The sequence below is a fragment of the Malaclemys terrapin genome, chromosome 1 (assembly GCF_027887155.1).
Source record: "Malaclemys terrapin pileata isolate rMalTer1 chromosome 1, rMalTer1.hap1, whole genome shotgun sequence".
Taxonomy (NCBI): domain Eukaryota; kingdom Metazoa; phylum Chordata; order Testudines; family Emydidae; genus Malaclemys; species Malaclemys terrapin.
The window spans coordinates 189,555,694-189,581,876 of NC_071505.1; the positions used below are offsets into that span (position 1 = coordinate 189,555,694).

At 42.3% G+C, this 26,183-nt stretch overlaps 1 protein-coding gene across 1 annotated transcript in view; it reads right to left on the minus strand.

Moving 5' to 3' along the window:
- The window catches only part of LOC128848454 (trifunctional purine biosynthetic protein adenosine-3), a 59,097-nt gene that overhangs the window by 27,005 nt on the left and 5,909 nt on the right, over nucleotides 1–26,183 (minus strand). The window contains exons 3-12 of the mRNA XM_054048467.1: nucleotides 23,198–23,293; nucleotides 21,783–21,957; nucleotides 20,693–20,804; nucleotides 11,219–11,287; nucleotides 9,616–9,741; nucleotides 8,674–8,761; nucleotides 7,958–8,043; nucleotides 5,262–5,430; nucleotides 3,498–3,729; nucleotides 503–597 (exon numbers count right to left, since the gene is read on the minus strand). Of these exons, the coding sequence (XP_053904442.1) occupies nucleotides 503–597; nucleotides 3,498–3,729; nucleotides 5,262–5,430; nucleotides 7,958–8,043; nucleotides 8,674–8,761; nucleotides 9,616–9,741; nucleotides 11,219–11,287; nucleotides 20,693–20,804; nucleotides 21,783–21,957; nucleotides 23,198–23,293 (1,248 nt within the window). The remainder of the gene's footprint in view (nucleotides 1–502; nucleotides 598–3,497; nucleotides 3,730–5,261; nucleotides 5,431–7,957; nucleotides 8,044–8,673; nucleotides 8,762–9,615; nucleotides 9,742–11,218; nucleotides 11,288–20,692; nucleotides 20,805–21,782; nucleotides 21,958–23,197; nucleotides 23,294–26,183) is intronic.

Below are 26,183 nucleotides of genomic sequence, written 5' to 3' on the forward strand. Positions count from 1 at the left end.
GTTATCTGAGGAGCACATGGGTGTCTTGTATGCAAAACTGAGGTAATTCCATTTATGGTGTATGGGGAGTTTTACACTTTCAGTGAAAAGTCACAGGCTTTCAAAACACGTATTGAAGAAAAATGAATCTCTGATACTGTACTCAAACTGATAATATATTTACTTAAAAATATGAGCAGGTGGTGAGACTTTTGCTCATGTATCTTAAATTTAGGGAATAAACCTCTGTGTTGCATGAGCACCCTCAATTCTGTCGAACTCAAGGGGAGTTGAGAATGTGCTACATCTCTCAGGTAATACATTTTACAGGGTCATTTTGACAAGCGATTCTGTATCTTTAGGGATTTCTGCATTTTGAATATCTCTTGGGTGTTTGCTCAACCTTGAATTTTCAAGGCAGGACACACAAACATGAGCATTTGCGTCACTCTAAAGATCTAATGACATGTATGGTTGTCAAGAACTGAGTGAACCAGGGATAATGGTGCAAATCTGAGCTTACCTGGCCTTGAGGTGGCTGCTGCTAAGGGTTTAATTTTCTGAACCAAGGTATTGCCAGCTGCGATGTCTACCCCACTGTTTTTGTAAGTCAGGCCTCTAAAAGATTGTTAAAAAAAAGTTTAAAGTAACCAATTACTAATGGCATAAATATGTTTGCCTTTTATAGTATTTACTTTCCTACATTACTGTGATAATTAGCTATATAGAACTCGATCCTGGCCCTAGTGAACTCAATGGGCGTTTTCCTAGTAGCATCATCCCTTTCATGTTTGCACAGTACTTTGCTAACATAGCGTACGCTGAAAGCATTATTAGAATAGCATGAAAGAATTCAGCAGCAATGACACAACATCTACTATACCACGTATTTCAGACCAGCTCAGTAACTCAAAGTTTGAGGCACTGCACTGCTGTTTTGAGGCTAAGCTCATGCACATGGCTGAAGATAGGAAATAAGAGTACTGTGCTGTGCGATATATGAACACTCCTAGCCATCGTAAGGACTGCATCAGAGACCAGAACATAAGCCAACTGGCTACACACCAAGATACAATTCGCACAAAGATGACGTTCAAAGGAGGGACAATGGGCTCGGTTCTGCAGACACTGGTCCATGGGCTTCAATTAGATTACTCACATGCTAAAAATTAAGCATCCACTTAAGTTCTTTGATGGATCAGGCAAGCATGCTCAGTGGCTTGCAGGAAGCTCAAAATAGCATCCCATAATGAAGGTATTACATGGATCAGCACTGCTCTATGAGAACATATCCTTCAATTTAAGATTAGTCCTTCCTTAATGACTCAGGTGGTAGAGCACAAAACATAGTGCATTTTTTTTTTAATTAATAAGCTTACTTTTAAGAAGATTTCTAGCACAAGATTGCTTAAAGAATGCACATTTTCCAGGGCCCAATGTATTTTATATATAACACACATACTCTCTCTCTTTCTCTCTCTCTATGTAAAAGGCACCCAATGAATATTTGGTTATAACTTGTACCCCAATTCAGTTAATGAATATATGTATACGAATTGGAATATCTATGTTATTAACTGAGATACAAGTTATTTCCCCCATATTCACAGGAATGATGTTTTATTTTTGGGATGGTCATTGTAGTTGTTTTCAATGCTCAGTTGTAGCAAATGTATTTAACTCAGACTGAGCAATTCGAATTCTTACACAGTCATGGGTATGGATGAGATGGCCTAATAGATATTTTAGCTCTCTAATTTTTTGGATTCAGTATTAGGTTTATTCTCAAGGCGAAGCCCAATACTGAGGAACAGAGATCTGTCAGAATGACTGCCCTCTTCCCAATGTGTCTTATTAAGAAAAATTCCCTGCAAAAAGTTGCATACACACACATTTCTGTTCAAACATACAAAAGGAGAAACATTAAACATTTTCAGCTCTTAAATATATGCTGGGTTTTGTTTTGTTTTTTCTTAAAAAGAGTATTTTATTTTCAGAAAATGCTCTGGTTGCATTATAGCAGTGGTGGGCCGCAGGTTGCCCACCCCTGCATTATAGAGTGAAACATTACTGCCTGAGGATTGACCCTGCCAGGTGCTGTGCGCCTCCCCTGAGCTGCCCCCTCAGGAGCAGAGGCCTCCCAGCACCTTGCAGAAGAAGTTCCTAGAGACTACTGCTGCACTTTATGGGCCCAATTTTGGTCCTTGTGAGCTGTGCTCAACACAGGACCCAAGGTGGGGCAAAGGTTATTTTGCATCACCTATTTGTTCTCCCAGTACTTGGGGCTGTCTGGCATCAGTCTGGCCTCCAATACACATTAGAGCAGTCACCGGGCCACTCAAACTTACACTAGCTCCCAAAGGGCTGACACATGAGCAGGAGATCATAAGAGCGTAGTGGGATTCCAGCCATACTCCCTCTCTCTCCATGCCCCCCAAGTTCAGTGCTTTACAGGGTCAGGCTGCTAGTGTCTGTTCAAGTACACTCTTTCGTCGTGTAATACAAATATTCAATTATAATTATTACTACAGCATTTACACCAATTTTACGCTTTCACATAATTAAACAAATTATCAAATGGTGTGCTGTACTCTCAGGAGAAATAAGACTAAATACAAGCACCGTTTCACATTTAGTTTATTTATTGTTTATACATAGATGACTTTACAATAGACTAATCAAACAGTACTCTAGTAGCAAAATAGAGACTCTTACTAACGCAGCCTCTTATACTTTGCATAATGGTCTATTACCAAAAGTTATTATGGCTGTTAATGAACTGGGGAAGAGGCAGATCGTGAAAAAATGCTCCATATCTGGTAACATCAGTTAAAAAATTTGCAAGAGGTTCCTGACTACATCAAAAGGCAGTAGTCAAGAATAGCAAGAGAGACTGCTCAAAACAAAAACAAAAAACCCACCTTCCCAGGATTAATAAACCCGTGTCTCGCAGAACTATTTCAAAATAAGTTACAAATTATAAGCTGGTTGTCAGTCAAAACCCAATAAAAGCAGGAGTTCCAAAGCTTCTTGCTCCTTTTACACACATTTTAATAACACTAAGAATGAATCCAATGAAACAATCCACTAACATTTCTCCCATAAACAGATAAGATGACTCTAATGTTAGACTAATGGGAAATACAAATTTAGTGCAGGAGAAAGTTACTGTTGTAAGAACCTTGGAAACTGAAGTCCCCCATACACAGAATAGGCATAGTACAGGCAGCAGCAGTGCAAGTTACCCTAAACTTGCTTGTCAGTGTTGTTTATCCCAGACCTGGAAGAATCAGCTCTAGGTTGAGAGAGTAATTCAGTTTCCAAACCCAGTCAGTTGCTGGCTTCTCTTGCTGAGATTACTACAGAAATGCCAACCGTAAATTGCTACCTGCATCTGGGTACATCAGAAGCTAGCTGGAGACACCAAGTTAAGTGATCTCTTGAGTTACCGATGTCTTCTGATCACTTCAGGTAGCACTAATAACAATCAATTTCAGGCAGTGCCTTCAGATATATACCTGGAATTGCTGAGGAAAGCTATAGCCCGATAACCAATGTCCTTTCTGTAAATGGCACCCTTGAAGTGTATGGCTGCTACTCCTTTGTTGGCTTCTCCCAGTGCTGCCATCAGATCCTTCTTGATAGCCGTTACCGTAAGGACTCTTCCACCATTAGTCACTACTTTGCCATCCTTTACTGCCGTGCCTGCATGGAACACCTCCAGCCCTAGTTCTTTAGCCTTAGAAAGTCCTGTAATATTTTACAATATAAATATAATCAATCATTTAAAATACTTTGATCACCTATTATTAATTATTTGTATTCCAGTAGTCCCTAGGAACCCCAATCAAGAATCAAGATGGATTGTGCAGGCCCACATAACCACTCTGGTAACTAAATACATACAAAGAAGCTAAATTCTGTGGACAGACAAATGTGTTCGCTAAATGCCCTGGGACGTGGAAGGAGGCATTTAGCTGAGACATCTGCTTACAGATTTAATTTTTAGTTGTATTTTGCATTACTCTACTCTTAGTTATGACCTTGAGTGACCAAAACAGATCAGCATGTTGCTGGGTAGGTACATCCTGCCACGGGGCGTCAGGTCACGTGTGGTCCAAAAGAACGGAAAAGGCTGTACCGCAGCCAGTTAGTTCTTATACTAATGACCTTTACTATGGACATGATAGTTTGGTGTCTAGTGGCTGGCGTCAATAGGGTGGCCCTTCTTGTCAGGGTAGCATGGTCTAATGGCCAGAGTCAGTAGAGGGCCCTTCCACTCGGGGCAATGTGGTCCAATGGCCCGAGGCAGTAAATGGCCCTTCTACAAGGAGCTGTGTGGCATAATGGCCAGAGTCAGCGTAGTAACCCACCTCATTGAGATTGCATTGCCTGTTGGCCCGTTGGGGGAGTGGGGTGCCACTCAGGGGTGTGTGGCACTCTGGGTAATGGGACTCAGGCCCTCCCTGATCCTCTGAGTCACAGCCCCGGGCTGTGTCGGTGGTGGGAGTGCTCACCACTGAGCCAGCAGGGATCCTCCCGAAACACTGACTGGTTCCCCAGTTCGCTCAGCGTCAAAAAGTTTATGTTCCCTGGGCTGCTTCTTACCCTTTCCCCCTTGTTGAAGCTCCCCAGGTCTTCTGGGGTCCTCAAATGGCCAGGCTCCCACCAGTGCAGCCCCTTTTCGAGGCTCGTCGGGCAGCCTGGAGTCTGTCTGGCACTCTGCGAGCCCCGGCCCCACAGTCAGGGCCTGTAGTAACTCCCTGGAAAGAGCTCATAGCCCGAGTCCTTCCCCTCCAGCAGCCTGCTTAGACTGAGCTGGGCTGCTACCTTTTATATGCTGGGGCTGGTGCAGGGTAGGTACGCCGTCACACAGCACCAAAACAACAACGCGCAGTGATGAATTTAATACTATCCTCAGGTTTCACAGCACCTCAACAACATTCCATATTTAAAAAACATAGGAGGACCAGAAAAAGAGGATGTAATGAGTGGGATATGCTGCAATTGTCACCACAATGCTTATAGTATGAGAGAAAAGTATCAGTTTTCCTTCCCAGTCTGAACTTTATATGAAAGGAAAGACATTCTATTTGACTAATGAAAGCTAAAAGTGTGTGTGTGTGTGTGTGTGTGTGTGTGTGTGTGTGTGAAAATTCAGTTGTCTCTTGCTGACGGAGAGTCATAAATAGTGTCATTTCCAAACCTCGATATTACATAGATTAATTTGTGCAAGGTATACGGGGGAAAACTTCTTGCATAGTTACTCCTGATGTCTTTACCTGTTATTTCCAAGCCCTTGGCATAGTTTCCTGGATAACCTTCACTAGCCATGACCACAGTCATGGCTGCACTGTCTTCAGACCAAACAGGCATGGAGCTAGACAGCTTTCTATTGATTGTCGCTTGTATAACTTCATACAAATCACTCTTCAATAATGGAAGGATTACCTACAAAAATATAGACAAGTTTAAAAGACACTAAGGTTGAATTAAGTCCCAAATTTAGACTTTTTAAGAACACAGATTTTATAGAAAAAGACAGTTACCTTTTCCGTAACTGGTGTTCTTTGAGATATGTTGCTCATGTCCATTCAACTTAGATGTGCGTGCATCAGTGCCGAAATTTTTCCTCTCAGCAGTATTAGTAGGGCACCGGCTCCGGCACCCCCTGGAGTGGCGCCCGTATGCCGCAGTATATAGGGAGTTGACGGTTCCCCCCACCCTCAGTTGGGTGCCGGTCACTTCGCCTGGAGACCGGTTCCAGTCATTCTGCCTGGAGTCCAATCTGGAGCGGGATCTTAGGGACCGGTGGCGCTTGACGGATCCGCGACTGCTTGAATCCAGCAATCTAGGTCTCACACTTGACGAGCGGTAATGGGATGAGGAGCGGGATCGGAAGTCGGAATGGGCCTGGTGTTGGGAAGCACCCACACATGGTGATGCCCTCCTAGGGATCGGCGATGCTTCGAGGAATGGTGACATTGATACCTCGATGGGTCCCTGGAGCAGTACCATTGTCTCGGAGATACTGCGTGCTGGGACTGATACTCCTGCCGGGGGGGAGGGGGAGGGCGGCATGCCTCCAAAGGTCTGCACCTAGTGGCCGATGAGCTGTGCCTTGAGGCACTCTGCCTGTGCCCTAGGTCTGGGGACTGAATAGGGCTGCGCTGCAACTGCCTTTCACGGTCAGATGCGAGGCGGCTATAGAGGGCGAGCGCTGGTGGGCTGGTGGTACTGCTGAGGTGGGGATGGAAGCTGTCCGAACGCAAGTTTACCCCATGACCGGGGAACTGCAGGAGCTGCTGTGGGTGGCACCGGGAGGGACATGATCTCCTGCGCCACCTGAGGGCCTCTGGCGTAGACGGCACCTGGAGCTGACGGAGGCCTCTGCCACTATCTGGGGTAGCTGGTGGGGAGCGGGTTGGGCTACATCGTTCCATTGGAGCTTGGGTGGGTGAAGAGTTGCCCAGCATGGGACCTTGCTCACACCCAGTCTTATCCTTTCCCTTGCGGGAGGTTGGAGACTGGCCTCGCACTGCCTTCTTGGTTGGAGCCATGGATGGGGACCGGTGCTGGCCCGTGGATGGTCCCGGTGGGGCGCTGCGTACCAAGGTCACTGTACTTGGTGCTGATTCGGAGCACTGCTCCGGTGCCGGGGTGACGAATATCATGCTCCTTCTTAGTCCTTGGCTTGAAGGACTTGCAAATTTTGCACTTCTCTCTAACGTGTCCATCACCCAAGCAACACAGACAACTGCTGTGTGGGCCACTAACGGGCATGGGCCTCTTGCAGTGATCACAGGGCTTAAAGCCTGGGGACCAGGGCAAGCCCCATCCCGAGGCAAAATTCCGTTTGGGACCTATGAAGTGTCTAACTATGGCTAAGGGATTTATTAGCACTAACAGAAAACTATGTACACTAGAATACAAGAGATAACTAGTTTGTATGAATGAGCAGCAATAGCACTAGCTGAAGCAGCAACAGTTCCAGCAACGTCACTGGCGGCAAGAAGGAACCGAGGGTGGGTGGAACCGGCGGTGCCCTATATACCGCGGCATGTGTGCGCCACTCCAGGGGGCGCCAGAGCCAGTCCCCTACGGATACCACTGAGGGAAAAACTTCTGGCACCAGTGCACGTGGCGAGCACACACACCTAAGTTGAATGGACATGAGCAAGCACTCGAAGAAGAACTTAAAGCTGATCAGAGAAATTCCAAATAAGTATTTTTTAACAAAGTAAACACTCCCCTGAAGTGTTTGCTACTCAAATCATTGTACACAAGAACCAGAAAATGAGACTAACTAGAGACTGAATATGAACAAGAGTAAAAGTGGCTGGTCTATTTATGTCATCCATATGGAGTGAAATGTAATTAAACAATCTGCATTAATGGTGAACTCTAAATTACTAAAAATAATATTTGCAAATCCTTACATTGGCTTTACTTATATGAGTGTCTGGTCACCAAAGGGAATATATATGTATCTTCTCACCAATGTGATTAAAGGGTTCACAATCTGGTCCTACATAACATTTAACCTGACAGTCTTTCTTCAAAATTTGAACACTGTAACATAAATTCAGATCCCTTCTAAAGACTCACTTCTTATGCAATGAAGATATACGACGCCTAGAACTGAAAATAAAGAAAGCAAGCATTAAGGTATGCCATTCTCTAGATCATAAGCTGCGTAGGTCTGGGACTCAACTTTGTAGTTTGTTCAGCACTGAAAACATTTTTGGCACATAAACACATAGTAATTAATAATGTGGAAAAATACTAATCTATAACTGTTTTGAAGGAAATTGCTATATAAAACTTAAAATCAAATTTCTTTTTAAATCTTAAAACAATTGGGTAATTATGCATTAGATTGTTGGCTAAGTTTTCCCTATTTATAATCAGTGCAAATAAAGAAGCATGAATAAAAGTGTGATATATTTTCCATACCAAACTATTTTCAGTCACTCACCTGACACTCTGGGTCACCAAACCTGCAGTTAAACTCGAGAACCTTAGGCCCATCACTGGTAAGCATTAATCCAGCATATAGCACACCTAAAATGACAAACCAGACTAAAACTAGTCTAAGTGACTGTACAGGCCATTTGTTTTAAAAAACTGTTTATAATTATTGTTGCATTTGCAGTGCTATTATTAGGGGGCTGCCAGACCATGGTCACTCTAAACCTTAAATTTCAAACAAACATTTGGGGCAAAAATTCTCCAAAATATCCTGTAGAATTTTGTCCACAATCATTTGCTTCTGCTGTTCTTTTAGTCCAATCACTTGTGGGTGCAAATAATAGAAGGAAGGCATGCAGTTACCTGATATGTGCAAAGAGACATAAATTCCATTACCTGCACTCATGCGTGATTACTCTGTTAACATTACAGGCACAAAAATTGTGGACACAATTTTGCAGACTACATCTGAAAATGTTGCCCTTACCATTCTTGCTCATTTCGGGGCTGATCCATCAGACTCAACAGAAAGAAGTCATTGACTTCAGTGGGCTTTGGATCAAGCCTTTGGAACCAAATCCAGCTCCCAAAGAAGTCCAAAGTATTGCCATTAACTTCAGTGGGAGTTGGACTGGGCCCTTAGCAGGAGATGGGAGGAGGGAGTATGTTACGTTTGCTGTTTGAAGACATAAACATCTAACAAAAACAAAAGCTTCCACCTACCAATATAAGGGACACCCTCTTCTTTCATCCCATCAACCGTTTTCTGAAGAATAGTATCTCTGATTTTCAGCAGCAAATCTTTGGAAATCTAATAAAATATTAGAAATGAATGTATTTTTTCCTAGTGTCATACAAGTGCTTTTTTTTTTTTTTGCATTGCTTTTAAGAGCCATGCAGCAGTATTCCAGGTATCTTTCACACCTGAATTTCAAAAGACAAAGCAAATATCTCATTATCTATCTAGAAAGAGCATAAACAGTACTGACACTATGGCTCCGATCCCACAACATTTACACACATGTTTAACTCTACACATGCAAGTAGTCCCATTGACATAATGGAACTCCTCATCTGCATAACGTTAAGTATGTGTGTGAATGTTTGCAGGAAGGGGAGGTCAAGACAAGTTAAGACTGGAATGCGCAAAGGACATTACTGACTGAATCACTGTCAAATAAAATCAACATAGCTATGTTGTGATACAAAGTTTACTTTTACAATGGAAGAAAGTCAGTTGACCAGAATATCAATCAAAAGAAAATAAAGTAAATCCCTCTGCAAATAACAGTTATCCGTAAAACAGAGAGACCAAAACATAAGAGACCTATGACAAAGGTCAACCATTCTAACTTAAATAAGAGAAAAGTTGATCTTTAACCATTTGGTACGGGGTGACTGGGATTTAATAACACTAAATACCAGCACAAAATGCAGACTTCCACCTTCACAATCAAAATGTAATTCAGTAAGGATGCACCACTCTTTAGTGCAAGACAATCATGCCTGGTGAAACACAATCCCTTGTGTCAGACTGTCATCTCCCTAGGCTAGAAGCCCTCTCTCTCCAATCCTGTTTCCCAGGATAGAACAAATTACACACACCCACCCACCCACTTTTAATATTAAACTCCACCAAAACAGCCTCCCAATATCATATTACACCTGTGGTGCTGGACAGTAAGCTCCCATCCCTCCAGTGTTTGGGCCCTGGTCTCCATCCATTAACCGTTTGTGATCCTGGGCTGGTGGCATGGGAGCAACAGTGACACCATCAGTGAAGCACAAGCACTGTAAGGAAACATGAATAGTTACATACCCAAATGGATATGACTAAAACTAGCACCACTGGAAATGGTGAATATAAACCCAGTTTTCAGGCTTATAAAACCTGATTGTAAAAGCAATTAACTCCACCCCCCTAGTAATATAAAACACACATTAGCATTCTAAGCACTTCTCACCCCCTGCTCCCCCAAGAAATATCAACTTGTGCTGTAGAACCCTTATATACAAGTTATTCTGTAGGAACAGCAGAATGATACTGAGGAGGCACACAGATACGAAGAGCAACTGGAATTTCCATTGCAGAGATTACTCCCGAGGAAGGGGAGCATTACCTAATTCTTTTTCCTTCTTCCGTGATCACAAAAAACAAACTGACTTTGAAAATTACATAGCCACCATATGCTTCCATGCTTCGTAGTGTCTTCAAAGAGCTCCCCCTGCCAGTCTCTTTTGGGAATTAAGTGCTGTCAATCACTGTTTGGGCAACTGCAAATATTGCTCGTTCAGGACTGCTTACAAGAACCGTTTATAATTCCATTCAGAGGCAGGCAGGGTACCCTTATAACAATAAGCAAAAAGAGCCAAACAACATATGTATCTCAGACCCTACAAAATTGTACTCACCCATGACGGATTATTTTTGACAACCAAGTAAAATACAATTTTTGCTTTTTCAGACACTCAGACTCGAAGGTCAGAAGGGACCATCATGATCATCTTGTCTGACCTTCTGCACTTTTCAGGCCACAGAACCTCACTCACCCACTTATATAATAGACCCCTAACCTTTGGCTGAGTTACTGAAGTCCTCAAAGAACTTTCAAGTAAGTTTTCATGTTCTTGTACTGAAATCCTCTGATGTCCTTTTGGCTAATTAAGAGTATCACCTTGTACATACTTAACTTGAGAGAACCACCAGTCTAAGTTCCCCTTAGTTCAAGACCAGGTCACTATAAAGATGATGACCATCTAATATATGCAGTTCTGTTTTCTTTAGGCAGGGCATGATACTGATGTGGCCTCCGCTACGACTGGTCAATAAAGCAGTGATGGCTATTTTTCATATATATCATATTACCCTCCAAAGCTCAAGTGTGCCTCATCTAATATAAGCCTATTTTAGCCCTGAGCGAGAAACCCAAGACCATACTTGGACTTCCTATGTTGCAGCATTAATGCAAAGTTACCATGCCATCTTTTTAGAAACTGGGCCTGAATGTTCATTTATACTACAGCCTGTTTACACCAGTCTGCCAGTGTTAAGGGGCCTTAAAGTGGGTGGAACTGAAATATATGTCCATTTCAGGCTTCTCTAGACTGCCAGGATTGTGTAAAGGGGCCTTAGTATTAACAAAAATTCAGGCCCTGATACTGGTTACTTGTACATTATCTTCTAAGTAACCTGGTATAGTAGGTCCCTAAATGTTCCTTCGGTAAGCTGTAACCCAAAAACTCTTAAGAGGACGAGAAGCATACTTACAGAAACCTCTTCTCCTACAAGAAGTTCTTCAACAACAACAGTTTCCCCAGCTGCTCCAAAAGTCTTATCCTGCATTAAAAATCATCTTTAATTTCTTTTGTCTCCATTTGTCATTTCAAACAACATTCAAACCTTTGTAATCCTCCCAAACCAGCAAGGAAAAATACATCTGGAACCCATCTGTTCTGTTTCCATCCTTCATATCAGACATGTTGGCAATGTTGAATGCTTTTCCCCCACTCACTTTTCATAATACAGACATGCTCTTGAAAGTTTATAAACTCAACATTGATACCACTTGGGTTATTGACTGGCAATTCCTCATACCATTTTTGTTTTAAGTTTTGAACCAATATTATTTCAGACTGAAACAATGATTCTCAGCCTTGAAGAGCAGAAAATCCACTTTGTTCAGAACACTTACAGAGGAATGCGAGAATATCGCTCCACGGAAATGTTTGCATGCTGACCATATATTAATGCAGTGCACTGCCAAGGCAACTTTGTGGCTCTCTGAGGCCATATCTACACAATCACTTTTGTCGGTATAACTTATGTTGCTCAGGGGTGTGAACAAATTTAGCAAGTATCTTCGAAAACTCATGGAAGATGGGAAAGATGCCAGAGGACTGGAAGAGAGGAAATATAGAGCCAATCCGTAAAACGGGGAATAAGGACAACAAAGGGGAATTACAGTCCAGTCAGTTTAACTTCAGTACCCGGAAAGATAACGGAGCAAATAATCAAGAAATCAATTTGCAAACACCTAGAAGATAATAAGGTGATAAGTAACAGCCAACATGGATTTGTCAAGAACAAACCATATCAAACCAACCTAATAGCTTTCTTTGACAGGGTAACAAGCCTGGACAGGGGGAAGCAGTAGATGTGGTATATCTTGAATTTAGTCAGGCTTTTGATACTGTCTTGCATGACCTTCTCATAAACAAACTAAGGAAATTCACCTTATAATAGCTCCATCTACGTTGTATGTATAACTAGTTGGAAAACCATCCCAGAGAATAATTATTAGTTGTTCACAGTCAAGCTGGAAGGGAATATCAAGTGGGGTCCCTCAGGGATCAGTCCTGGGTCCGGTTCTGTACAGTATCTTCATCAATGATTAAGATAGTGGCATAGAGAGAGTACACTTATAAAGTTTGTGGACGATACCAAGCTGGGAGGGTTGCAAGTAATTTGGAGAACAGGATTAAAATTCAAAATGACCTGGACAAACTGGAGAAATGGTCTGAAGAAAACAGCATGAAATTCAATAGAACAAATGCAAAGTACTCCACTTAGGAAAGCACAGTCAACTGCACAAATTCAAAATGGGAAAGGACTGCCTAGGAAGGAGCACTGCGGAATGGGATGGGAGGGTTATAGTGGATCACAAGCTAAATGAGTCAACAGTGTAACTCTGTTGCAAAAAAAGTAAACATCATTCTGGGATGCATTAGCCGGCGTGTGGTAAGCAAGACACTAGAAGTAATTCTTCCCTTCTACTCTGTACTGATTAGGCCTCAGCTGGAATATTGTGTCCAATTCTGGGTGCCACATTTCAGGAAAGATGTGGACAAATTAGAGAAAGTCCAAAGGAGAGCAACAAAAATGATTAAAGGTCTAGAAAATGTGACCTATGAGGAAAAATTGAAAAAAAAAAAAAAAAAAAAAAAAAAAAAGTTTGTTTAGTTTGGAGAAGAGCAGACGGGGGGGGAGGGGGGACAAGAGAATAGTTTTCAAGTACATAAAAGGTTGTTGCAAGGAGGAAGGTGGAAAATTGATCTCATTAACCTCTGAGGATAGGATAAGCAGGAATGGGCTTAAATTATAAATAAATTAATGGAGATATCCTATCTCCTAGAACTGGAAGGGACCTTGATAGGTCATTGAGTCCAGCCCCCTGCCTTCACTAGCAGGACCAAGTACTGATTTTGCCCCAGATCCCTAAGTGGCCCCCTCAAGGATTGAACTCACAGCCCTGGGTTTAGCAGGCCAATGCTCAAACCACTGAGCTATCCCTCCCCCCCCGTTGCAGCAAGGGAGGTTTAAGTTGGACATTAGGAAGAACTTCCTAACTGTCAGGTAGTTAAGCAGTGGAACAAATTGCCTAGGGAGGTTGTGGAATCTCTGTCATTGGAGGTTTTTTTAAGAACAGGTTAGACAAACGCCTGTCAGGAACGGTTTAAGGACTATTACTAGTCTGCCTTGAGTGCACGGGACTGGACTAGATGACCTCTCGAGGTCCCTTCCAGTCCTACACTTCTGAGTCTATATGCTTAGCTTTACAGGTATTCCATTGGGATTAAAGCACACATGTACAGTTAAGCATATGCTCAAGTGCTTTGGTGAATGAGCACCTATAGCTGAAGCTGCATGTTCAGTTTCAAGGACCTTTTTCTTTAGTTTGTCTTAGCCAGTTTAATCATAGGAGTATTGTTAGAGTCCTGCCAGTTCTGTAATAGCAGGGACACAAAAAGGATGGAGAAAAAGCAAATCCAAAAGGAAGCAAGTATGAAAATGGGATCTTATTTATGCCTATAGAGATTGTGCCTGGAAAGAGAATGCTTTCTGAAGGAATCAAATATTGTATTCATTCATACACACCCAAATAGTGTGAGTGCAGTGTGAGAAGGGATAATCTCAGACAACTGGTGGATAAGATCCTATGGCAAGAAAATCTAGGGGGAAAAGGAGTTCAGGAGAACTGGTAGTTTCTCATGGAGACAATATTAAAGACAACTGCAAACTATCCCGATGCAAAGGAAAGATAGGAAGAATAGTAAGAGGACAATATGGCTCCATCAGGAGCTCTTTACTGACCTGAAAAATCAAAAGGACTCCTACAAAAAGTAGAAACATGGATGAATTACCAAGGAGGAGTAAAAAAGAACAGCACAAGCATGTAGGGACAAAATCGGGGAGGGTAAGGCACAAAATAAGTTATACCTTGCAAGGGAGATAAAAGGGAAAAAAGTAAAGCTCCTTTAAATTCATTCAGAGCAAGAGAAAGACAAGGAAAATGTAGGTCATCAACTTAATGGTGAGGGACAGCTAATAACTGATGACAAGAGGGAGTGTGGGCTATATTGGCAGAGAGAAAGGAGAGTCAGGAAAAAACTGGGAGGAAAGATCAAACCAGGGAGTTTCGCAAGGGAGTTCTCCAGGTGAAGGAGGAGCAATACAGCAACCTTTTGGGGTAAGTGACTGTCTGTAGTGTGTGTTTGTTTGTGTTTGAGGGTTACTTGCTGTGTGCTGAGCTTGTGTTTGTCAGTCTGTTTGTTTGTTTTGGTTGTTTGAAGGACCGTGTGCTGTGGCTGGCAGTTGGAAGCTGTGAGCTTCAAAGGAAGGTTTGAAAGCTAGAAGCCTCTGGTAAGTGGCTGAGCCTTAATCAGTGGGCGGGGCATTCATACAGGCCAGGGCTTTATAAAGCAGCGCACAAGCGACCAGGGAGCTTTGCGACCAGGGGCTGCTAACAGGGAGTTTCGCAAGGGAGTTTGGAAGGGGGCGAGGGTCCCTTGCCGGTTCCATCTGTTTTCTCTTGATTCCCCTTAATACCTATAAAGCAACTACATTCTAACTGTTTGCTTAAACAACCCTTTCAGCTGACAGGGGGCTGCAGACGGGAGTTTGACAGAGGGAGGCTTACGATGGTTAGGAAGACCCGCAACACCTGTGCCAGCACTGCTGCTGTCTCCTCCACCTGTGCCTGTAGCCAGACAGAGTGCCTAAGCATGGATGCCTCTACCCAGATCCTGGTGTGGTTTTGCAAAGACTGTAACTTGCAATTTCCACTTACTGATATCCAGGCTGGGGGGACCATCCAATGTGAAAGGTGCCTGCTGGTGGAATCTCTCAGGCAGCAGGTGGGAGAGCTACAGGAGGAGGTGGCTAGGTTGAGGAGCATCCGTATCCATGAGCAATTCCTCGACAGTGTCCATGTGGAGACAGCTGAGGTAGCTGTCCCAGTACACAGGACTGCTGATACACCACTGGTGGAGGAGGAGATGGCTCAGGGTGGACACTGGCAGCTGGTTACTTCTGGCAGCAGGCAGTGCTCCACCCTTGCTCCGAACCCTCCTGCCGTGGTTATAGGTAACCGTTATGCTCTTCTTGATACAGGAAAGAAGGAATCACTCCCTACAGTAAAGGAGGAGAAGCCTCGTACCCCTAAGGCTGGAGAGTCTGCTGCCACCACTGCGAATAGGAAACGTAGGGTAGTGGTGGTCGGAGACTCTCTGCTGAGGGGGACGGAGGCGCCCATCTGTCGCCCTGACATTTCATCTCGGGAGGTATGCTGCCTGCCGGGGGCCCGTATCCGAGACGTTACGGAGGCATTGTCGAGGATTATCCGGCCCTCTGACTACTACCCCATGCTACTCATCCATGTGGGCACAAATGATACTGCGCGGTGTGACACTGAGCGGATCAAGAGTGACTACAGGGCTCTGGGAGCACGGGTGAAGGAGTTTGGAGCACAGGTGGTATTCTCTTCAATTCTTCCTGTTAAAGGTAGGGGCCCGGGCAGAGACAGATGCATCATGGAGGTGAATGCCTGGCTGCAAAGATGGTGTCGCCAGGAGGGCTTTGGCTTCCTAGACCACGGGATGCTATTCGAGGAAGGACTGCTAGGCAGAGATGGCGTTCACCTTTCGAGGAGAGGGAAGACCCTATTCGGACACAGACTGGCTAACCTAGTGAGGAGGGCTTTAAACTAGGTTCGACGGGGACAGGTGAGCAAAGCCCACAGGTAAGTGGGGAACATGGAGACCGGGGAAATGAGTCGGAAACAAGAGGGAGTGTGGGCTATATTGGCAGAGAGAAAGGAGAGTCAGGAAAAAACTGGGAGGAAAGATCAAACCAGTATCTTAGATGCCTATATACAAATGCGAGAAGTATGGGGAATAAGCAGGAAGAACTGGAAGTGCTAATAAATAAATACAACTATGACATTGTTGGCATCACTGAAACTTGGTGGGATAATACACATGATTGGAATGTTGGTGTGGATGGGTACAGCTTGCTCAGGAAGGATAGACAGGGGAAAAAAGGAGGAGGTGTTGCCTTATATATTAAAAATGTACACACTTGGACTGAGGTAGAGATGGACATAGGAGACGGAAGTGTTGAGAGTCTCTGGGTTAGGCTTAAAGGGGCAAAAAACAAGGGAGATGTCATGCTAGGCGTCTACTACAGGCCACCTAACCAGGTGGAAGAGGTGGATGAGGCTTTTTTCAAGCAACTAACAAAATCATCCAAAGCCCAAGATTTGGTGGTGATGGGGGACTTCAACTATCCGGATATATGTTGGGAAAATAACACAGCGGGGAACAGACTATCCAACAAATTCTTGGACTGCATTGGAGACAACTTTTTATTTCAGAAGGTTGAAAAAGCTACTAGGGGGGAAGCTGTTCTAGACTTGATTTTAACAAATAGGGAGGAACTCGTTGAGAATGTGAAAGTAGAAGGCAGCCTGGGTGAAAGTGATCATGAAATCATAGACTTTGCAATTCTAAGGAAGGGTAGAAGGGAGAACAGCAAAATAGAGACAATGGATTTCAGGAAGGCAGATTTTGGGAAGCTCAGAGAGCTGATAGGTAAGGTCCCATGGGAATCAAGACTGAGGGGAAAAACAACTGAGGAGAGTTGGCAGTTTTTCAAAGGGACACTATTAAGGGCCCAAAAGCAAGCTATTCCGCTGGTTAGGAAAGATAGAAAATGTGGCAAAAGACCACCTTGGCTTAACCACGAGATCTTGCACGATCTAAAAAATAAAAAGGAGTCATATAAAAAATGGAAACTAGGACAGATTACAAAGGATGAATATAGGCAAACAACACAGGAATGCAGGGGCAAGATTAGAAAGGCAAAGGCACAAAATGAGCTCAAACTAGCTACGGGAATAAAAGGAAACAAGAAGACTTTTTATCAATACATTAGAAGCAAGAGGAAGACCAAAGACAGGGTAGGCCCACTGCTTAGTGAAGAGGGAGAAACAGTAACAGGAAACTTGGAAATGGCAGAGATGCTTAATGACTTCTTTGTTTCGGTCTTCACCGAGAAGTCTGAAGGAATGCCTAACATAGTGAATGCTAATGGGAAGGGGGTAGGTTTAGCGGATAAAATAAAAAAAGAACAAGTTAAACATCACTTAGAAAAGTTAGATGCCTGCAAGTCACCCGGGCCTGATGAAATGCATCCTAGAATACTCAAGGAGCTAATAGAGGAGGTATCTGAGCCTCTAGCTATTATCTTTGGAAAGTCATGGGAGACGGGAGAGATTCCAGAAGACTGGAAAAGGGCAAATATAGTGCCCATCTATAAAAAGGGAAATAAAAACAACCCAGGTAACTACAGACCAGTTAGTTTAACTTCTGTGCCAGGGAAGATAATGGAGCAAGTAATTAAGGAAATCGTCTGCCAACACTTGGAAGGTGGTAAGGTGATAGGGAATAGCCAGCATGGATTTGTGAAGAACAAATCATGTCAAACCAATCTGATAGCTTTCTTTGACAGGATAACGAGCCTTGTGGATAAGGGTGAAGCGGTGGATGTGGTATACCTAGACTTTAGTAAGGCATTTGATACGGTCTCGCATGATATTCTTATCGATAAACTAGGCAAATACAAATTAGATGGGGCTACTATAAGGTGGGTGCATAACTGGCTGGATAATCGTACTCAGAGAGTTGTTATTAATGGTTCCCAATCCTGCTGGAAAGGCGTAACGAGTGGGGTACCGCAGGGGTCTGTTTTGGGACCGGCTCTGTTCAATATCTTCATCAACGACTTAGATATTGGCATAGAAAGTACGCTTATTAAGTTTGCGGATGATACCAAACTGGGAGGGATTGCAACTACTTTGGAGGACAGGGTCATAATTCAAAATGATCTGGACAAATTGGAGAAATGGTCTGAGTTAAACAGGATGAAGTTTAACAAAGACAAATGCAAAGTGCTCCACTTAGGAAGGAAAAATCAATTTCACACATACAGAATGGGAAAAGACTGTCTAGGAAGGAGTACGGCAGAAAGGGATCTAGGGGTTATAGTGGACCACAAGCTAAATATGAGTCAACAGTGTGATGCTGTTGCAAAAAAAGCAAACATGATTCTGGGATGCATTAACAGGTGTGTTGTGAGCAAGACACGAGAAGTCATTCTTCTGCTCTACTCTGCTCTGGTTAGGCCTCAGCTGGAGTATTGTGTCCAGTTCTGGGTGCCGCATTTTAAAAAAGATGTGGAGAAACTGGAAAGGGTCCAAAGAAGAGCAACAAGAATGATTAAAGGTCTTGAGAACATGACCTATGAAGGAAGGCTGAAAGAATTGGGTTTGTTTAGTTTGGAAAAGAGAAGACTGAGAGGGGACATGATAGCAGTTTTCAGGTATATAAAAGGGTGTCATAAGGAGGAGGGAGAGAACTTGTTCACCTTAGCCTCTAAGGATAGAACCAGAAACAATGGGTTTAAACTGCAGCAAGGGAGGTCTAGATTGGACATTAGGAAAAAGTTCCTAACTGTCAGGGTGGTTAAACACTGGAACAAATTGCCTAGGGAGGTTGTGGAATCTCCGTCTCTGGAGATATTTAAGAGTAGGTTAGATAAATGTCTATTAGGGATGGTCTAGGCAGTATTTGGTCCTGCCATGCGGGCAGGGGACTGGACTCGATGACCTCTCGAGGTCCCTTCCAGTCCTAGAATCTATGAATCTATGACATCAATAAGCCTGCGGTGTTTAATGCCTATTTTGCTTCAGTCTTCGCCAAAAAGATTAATGGTGACCAGATACTCAACACAACTAATATTAACAAAAAGGGGAAAGCCAAACCAGGGAAAGAACAAGTTAAAGAATATTTAGGTAAGTTACATGTTCAAGTCATCAGGGCCTGATGAAATTCATCCTAGGTTTATTTAAGGAACTAGCTGACGCAATCTTGGAACTCTTAGCAATTATCTTTGAGAACTCATGGAGGACAGGTGAGGTCCCAAAAGACTGGACCAAGGTAAACATAGTACCCATTTTTAAAAGGGGGGACAAGGAGGACCCAGGGAAATATAGACCAGGCAGATACCTGGAAAAAAATTAATTATTCAACAATCAATCTGTAAGCACCTAGAGAATAATAGTGTTATAAGGAACAGCCAGCACAGATTTGGAAAGAACAAATCATGCCAAACCAACTTAATATCCTTCTTTGACAGGGTTAATGGCTTAATAGATAGGGGAGAAACAGTAGACCTGATAGATCTTGATTTTAGTAAAGCTTTTGACACAGTCCTACATGACACTCTCATAAACAAGCCAGGGAAATGTGGTCTAGATTAAATTAGTATGAGGTGGGACCACAACTGGTTGAAAGACCACAGTCAAAGAGTAGTTATCAATGGTTTGCTGGGATGGCGCATCTAGTGGGATCCTGCAGGGGTCAGTCCTGGATCTGGTACTATTCAATATTTTCATGAATGACTTGGACAATGGAGTGGAGAGCATGCTTATAAAATCTGCAGATGACATCAAGCTGGGAGGGGGTTACAAACACTGTGGAGGACAGGATTAGAATTCAAAGTGACCCTGACAAATTGATGAATTGGTCTGAATTCAGCAAGATAAAATTCAATAAAGACAAGTGCAAAGTAATACACTTAGAAAGTAAATATCAAAAGTACAGAATGAGGAACGGGCTAGGTGGTAGTACTGCTGAAAAGGATCTGGGGGTTATAGTGGATCACATTGAATATGAGTCAACAATGTGATGCAGTAGCAAAAAAGGCAAATATTCTGGGGTGTATTAACAGCAGTGTTGAATTTAAGACATGGGAGGTAATTGCCCCTCACTACGTGGCACTGGTGAGGCCTCAGCTAGAGTACTGTATTCAGTTCACGATGCCACACTGTAGGAAAGATATGGACAAGTTGGAGAGAATCCAGAGAAGAGCAACAAAAATGATAAAAGGTTTAGAAAAGCTGATCTATTCATAAAGATTAAAAAACTGGGCATGTTTAGTCTTGAGAAAAGAAGACTGAGGAGGGACCTGATAACAGTTTTAAAATAGTTAAGAGCTGTTATGAAGAGGACTGTGATCAACTGTTCTCTACGTCCACTGAAAGTAGAATGAGATTTAGGTTAGATATTAGTAAAATCTTTCTAAGTTTAAGGACAGTTAAGCACTGGAACAGGCTTCCAAGAGAGGTTGTGGAATCCCCATCACTGGAGGCTTCTAAGAACAGGTTGGACAAACACCTATCAGGGATGGTCTAGTTTTACTTGGTCCTGCCTTGGCATAGGGGGCTGGACTTGCTGACTTTTTGAAGTCGTTTCTGGCCCCACATTTCTATGAATCTCTAAGTTGTGTTAGGCTAATGTATGTTCCATGTAAATCACACAAAAATGCCTTTGATGTTTTGCTGTCGTTACTAATAAACATAAAATTCTCAGGCAAAATGGGTATTTACATAACATTGCAACTCACCTGCATGATTTCATGCACAGCTTTGCAGGCTCCCTCTTTGTTAGTAGCCACAATTACTCCTTTGCCAGCAGCCAGACCACTAGCTTTTACAACCAGGGCAGGAAAGTCCACGCTTATTTAAAAAAAAAAAAAAAAAAAAAGAATGACTGAGGGATTCCATAATAACCTGTCAGCCTCTGATGCATTTTCAAGTCCAAGCCTCCTACCTTCATGGATTTTGAAGGTTAAAAATAAGAGTTCATAAGTTCACTATATCACAATAGCCATTTAACTATGATTGAAAAAAAACCCACATATAATCAAGTGTCTTCCCCTGTCAACCCACTTCACTACACTATTTTTGGTTGCCATTTCTTTCCACTGTTATCTGACACTACTTTTCTGACAGGGAAAAGAAGCATTTTATTTGTTAGCAGTGCAGACCAATATTATTACTGAGTGAGCGGGACTGACTTCTAACTAGTGCAGTGGTGGGCAACCTCCGGCTCGTCAGGGTATTCCACTGGTGGGCTGAGAGAGAGTTTGTTTACATCGACTGTCTGCAGGCATGGCCACCCGCAGCTCCCAGTGGCCACAGTTCACCGTTCCCAGCCACTGGGAGCTGCCGACAGCTGTGCCTGTGGACGGTCAATGTAAACAAAGTATCTTGCGGCCCACCAGCAGATTACCCTGACAGGCTGCATATTACCCACCACTGGAGTAGTGGATCATCAACAGGATTGCTAATGAAGCTTCAGTTGCAGAACTTGCATTACTAGTAATAAAGCATGAACCAGAAAGAACCCATTATGATTTTCAGATCCCAATCTAGGTTTGCACGGTTGGCAAGAAAAAAAAAAAAAAACCCATCTTTTCCCTTGTAATCTGAGCACAGTTGAACTGTCATTAAAGAGCAATAAATGTAGAACTCGTATTGATGCCATTTTTGCAGGGTTACTTTTAGAGTGTCTTTTGAAGATATGAACATTGTGCCACTACTGAAAAGAATAACTGAATGATTAGTGGGTTGCCAACTTTAGGTGCTTAACATATTGTAAACACACTACTGTAATGATAATAAAAAAAAGACTAAACATGAAAGGCTGTTTACCTGGTAATAAAGCTACAAGCGTCTTCAGGGTTGGTGAATGCTTTCCATCTTGCAGTTGGGATCCCACGCCGGTCTAGAAAGGCTTTAGCAAAACTCTTACTGGTCTCTAGCTGAGCTGCCTTGGCTGTAGGACCAAAACATCTAACCCCAGCTCCTGTCAAGTCATCCACAATGCCTAGCAATCAAGAGATTTAAGACTTATTATTACGACAGTAATGAGCTGGTTTATAAGAGTTACAAGTTAATGAAGTTGTTGCTTTGTATAACCACTTTGACACATTAGTGAGTAACAGCTACAAATGCTGTGCCACGTATAGGATACATCATGGGGATTGTGCCAATTTTACCCCATGGACCTCAAGGGCAGCGTTTGCCGTAACTAGCAGAGGACGATCTTGGCTTTAGAACTCTTAGGTCAGAATTTGTTGTTGCACCATGTAACTGCAGAAACACCACTTTAACAGATACAACTCCTTTTCCCCTTTATTACAGCTCTCAGCCGAAAAGTCCATGGTAATCGCTGGGGGAGAATATCGCACGAGGTGTGAGAATCAAACGAAAACTTACAAATTCTATAGGTAAGTTTCATATGCTGACTTCCAAATCAGTCAGTTGTTTTCAAAAACATTTCATTTAATAAGTTAGTTAAGGTTGCTAAGCGACAACATTGACACATCATTTACAAACCCAAGCACTTAAAAGAAAAGATCTGAATAGTTAAGGACATCATAAATTTTAAACTACATGCATAAGAACCTTCAGAAATGTGCATTTCATCAGAATACAACCATCTGGAACTTCAGGGAACAATGGGCCTGCATCTGTTCCCAATGAACACATTTGGACACTTGCTATTGACTTCAGTGGGAAGAGAAGAAAGCCCAACATTCCATTAACCTAGGGACCTTGAAAGTCCTTCCCCCACCCCAGATATGAAACTGGCCCTCAAACAAAAAAATATAAAATAAAAAAAATACACTGAGAACATCTGTTCAGCAGAGAAAGTTATAATCGGGAGATTCTGGTTTCTATTCCTAACTGCCTGCATGACTTTGGGCAAGTCAATTAGAGACTGATTTGCAGAGATGCTGTGCCCACCCACAAATCCTATTAACTTCAACAAACATTGCAGGTATTCAGTACCTCTGAAAATCAGACCTTTAATCACTCTGTGCCTCAGTGCCACATCTGCAAAACAGAATATTAATACCTCCCTACTTCACAGCATAAATCAGTTAAAGTTTACAAGGTGCTCAGATACTATAATGCCACAGAAAGCCTCTAAATAAAGACATAATAACTGTCCTCAGCAGTGGTAATTTTTTCTAGCACATCTGAAGCAATAAATTAAAACCCATAATTCCATGAATATGGCAATAAGTGGGTAGAACTTTAATAATTTATTTTAAATTTACCAGCAGCAAGAGGAACTTCTGGGCCCACCACCACAAGTTTGATCTCATTGTCTTTGCAGAACTGGACAAGAGCGTCATGATTACTGATTGAGATGGCTGTCAAAAGATGCAAGAGATATTTAAACAGAGTATAATGAAGAACAGAAGCTTTACATATAAAATAAAAAGAGAAAGCTTGCAAGAGACTAGATATCAAATTGTGTGATGAAAGCTCTGCAAAAAGGCAATATTATTCCAAGACTTTTATCAAGAATAAATCCAAAGTCGACAGTGGGCTGAATCACCTGAACTCACACAGTTCTGAGCTTGATTGGTCATTTGCAATGGGAGCGACAGCAGTCTGAAGCTATTCTCATCATTTGAGAAACAGAGCAAAAGCATTACACCCTCTTAGTCCCGGGATATTTTGCTTTAAGCTTTTTTCTCTTTTCATGATGTAGTGTTACTAACGAGGGTGCTATGCTGCATGCTTACAGGATGGGAAATATACTGAGAAAGGTGAGGGGTTTGCGGTATTTTAGGTTGCCACAAAAAACGAATTAAATCCACAGAATTATATCCTGATTGTTTAAACCCCTGAGATTAACAATACTGCAACTGGCAAATAAAAGCATCATATCAGACTGCTGCATCCCTGCTATGTGCTCACCCCAGCTCTAGGTGAAATTCCCTCTTGTGCCCAGCTTCTACTAAATGCAGCCAAATAAAAGGTGCTCTGTCAGAGAGACCTGATTATGGATTTCTGATTCTCTGTCCTAGCACTGGCACAGGTTAGAATAGCTCAGGGGAAAAAATCAAGACATTATACGTCTGACTGTATTGTCTTCCTGCAGGACTCAGCTAAAAACAGACATTATGACATACAAAATATTAGCAGAGGATCCACAGTATGTGCGAATGTCCCAGCAAGAAAGAACAATGAAGGAGTCATTTTGTTCATGTATTATTCCAAAATGCACCTGTTTAGCGTGCAACATAATTTTCATGACAGTGCAGACTGAAAGGGAATATTTTTGTATTCTTTCTGAAACCATTCATTTGGCATATGACTATTGTATTCTATCCTGAAGAAAGGAACACAGGCCAGAGTTTTCAAACCTAGGTGCCTAAAGTTTGACTCCTAACTCCATATTCAGGCACCTAAATAAAAATGTCATCAGAAGTGTTGTACACCCAGAAATCCCAGTGAAGTCAACAGGTGCTCATCATGTTTGCAAAACAAAGTACTTTTACTCTGGTGCCTAAATATGGAGTTAGCAGTCTCACTTCAGACACCCAGGTTTGAAAATTTTGGCCACTATGACTAAAGTTCGGGAAAACTGTTATTAGATTTTTTTTTTTTAAAAGATCTGATATCCTTTTGTACCTCAATGACTTGCAAAATAAGTTACCCATAAAGCCACTTTTTTTGAGAGACGGGTGTTGTTTAACTGTGATCGGATTATAAACCTTTTGTGAAAGAGAAATTTTTTATCTTTTAAATTTGCATTATTTCCCTTGGAAAAATCACAAGACATGGGATTTCAATGCTAATTAAAGGGTATCTCGTGCATCCTGCTGTACATTGCTGCCAAAGAGAGGGAAGGATAGACTTCCAGGACCAAATCTTGATTAGACTGAAGTCAGTGGCAACACTCCCATTGACATACATGGGGAAAGGATTAAATCCTCATGCTTTAGAATATAATAAGGCTCACGTGCCTCTGTGTAATTATTTCTCATTTTCTCACGCACACTAGACCGAGTTCCTGGCCCAAGCAGCAAATCTTGGCTCTACAGCGATGTAAGGGGAGTGTGGGGAAGTGGGATGAAGCCTTCCCCCACAAGCCACAGAATATTAATTCACACCTCCTCTCAAATCCAGGTTATGCCCCTCTAATGCCTGAAGGGGCTTGGATTTACCCCATAGCACATTCAATGAGGCTCCAGTCCAGCAAAGTACTTAAATGGGTGTTTGAGAGGACTATTCAAGTAGCTAAAATGATGTTCATGCTTTGTTGGATTGGGGCCAGAATCTCCAATATGTAGATAGATGCATCATTTTTTTTACTGGGAAGATGACAGAAAAGTGTAGTAATTCTTATAACAGTATTCTTTAAATGACATTTAATTTAATAATCTGGATCTTATGCGAACTGGCTTTAACTTGATTTAACACAGGGACAAACCTCTTTGTTTAACATTGTGGATGCAGAGGGATCATATGATTTCCATGTGAACGCTCATTCCCTTCCCCTCACCCTCAAAGACAAGCAACAGATTTGTTCTGTTTGGCTGATGACACTGCAAACGGTCAAATAAGACAGAGAACAATAAATATGGCATTTCTTTGGTTGAACCATCATGTGAAGTAAAAGTTACAGATCAGTGGTTTTCAACCTGTGGTCCGCAGACGTCTGGGGGGGCCGCAGACTATGTCTAAGGGGTCCGCAAAAGATTATCGATACCATAGAACAGTGGTTTTCAACCTGGGGTCTGCAGACTATGTCTAAGATTTCCAAAGGGGTCCGCACCTCCATTCAAATTTTTTAGAGGTCCGCAAATGAAAAAAGTTTAAAACCACTGATCTAGAGCATTTATTTTACATACAGAATGTGTGAAATCTGTCATGGCTCATGTTTTCACAGGAGGTAGTAAGCAGATTTTAGTTGCATGCTATACAAGCATATATACAGCATGTATGTGTATATAATGCACATCTACACATATACTGCATTAATCTTAATTGTATGTGTAATAACATATTTCAAAGTATACAGTTTATGGCTATATTCATTGAAATATTTGGAAACATAAGACTATCATTAAAATATTCTCTTCAGCGGTGTGATCTAATGGAGCAAGTAATTCCTGGCTCCCTCTCCTGGACTGAGTAATTATTCCTGCTCTCCCACTGAATCATTGTGTGACTTTAGGAAAGTCACTTAAGCCAACATTTTCAAAAGCCACATCCAGTTTTGGATGCTCAATTTTAAATAGCTTAGGT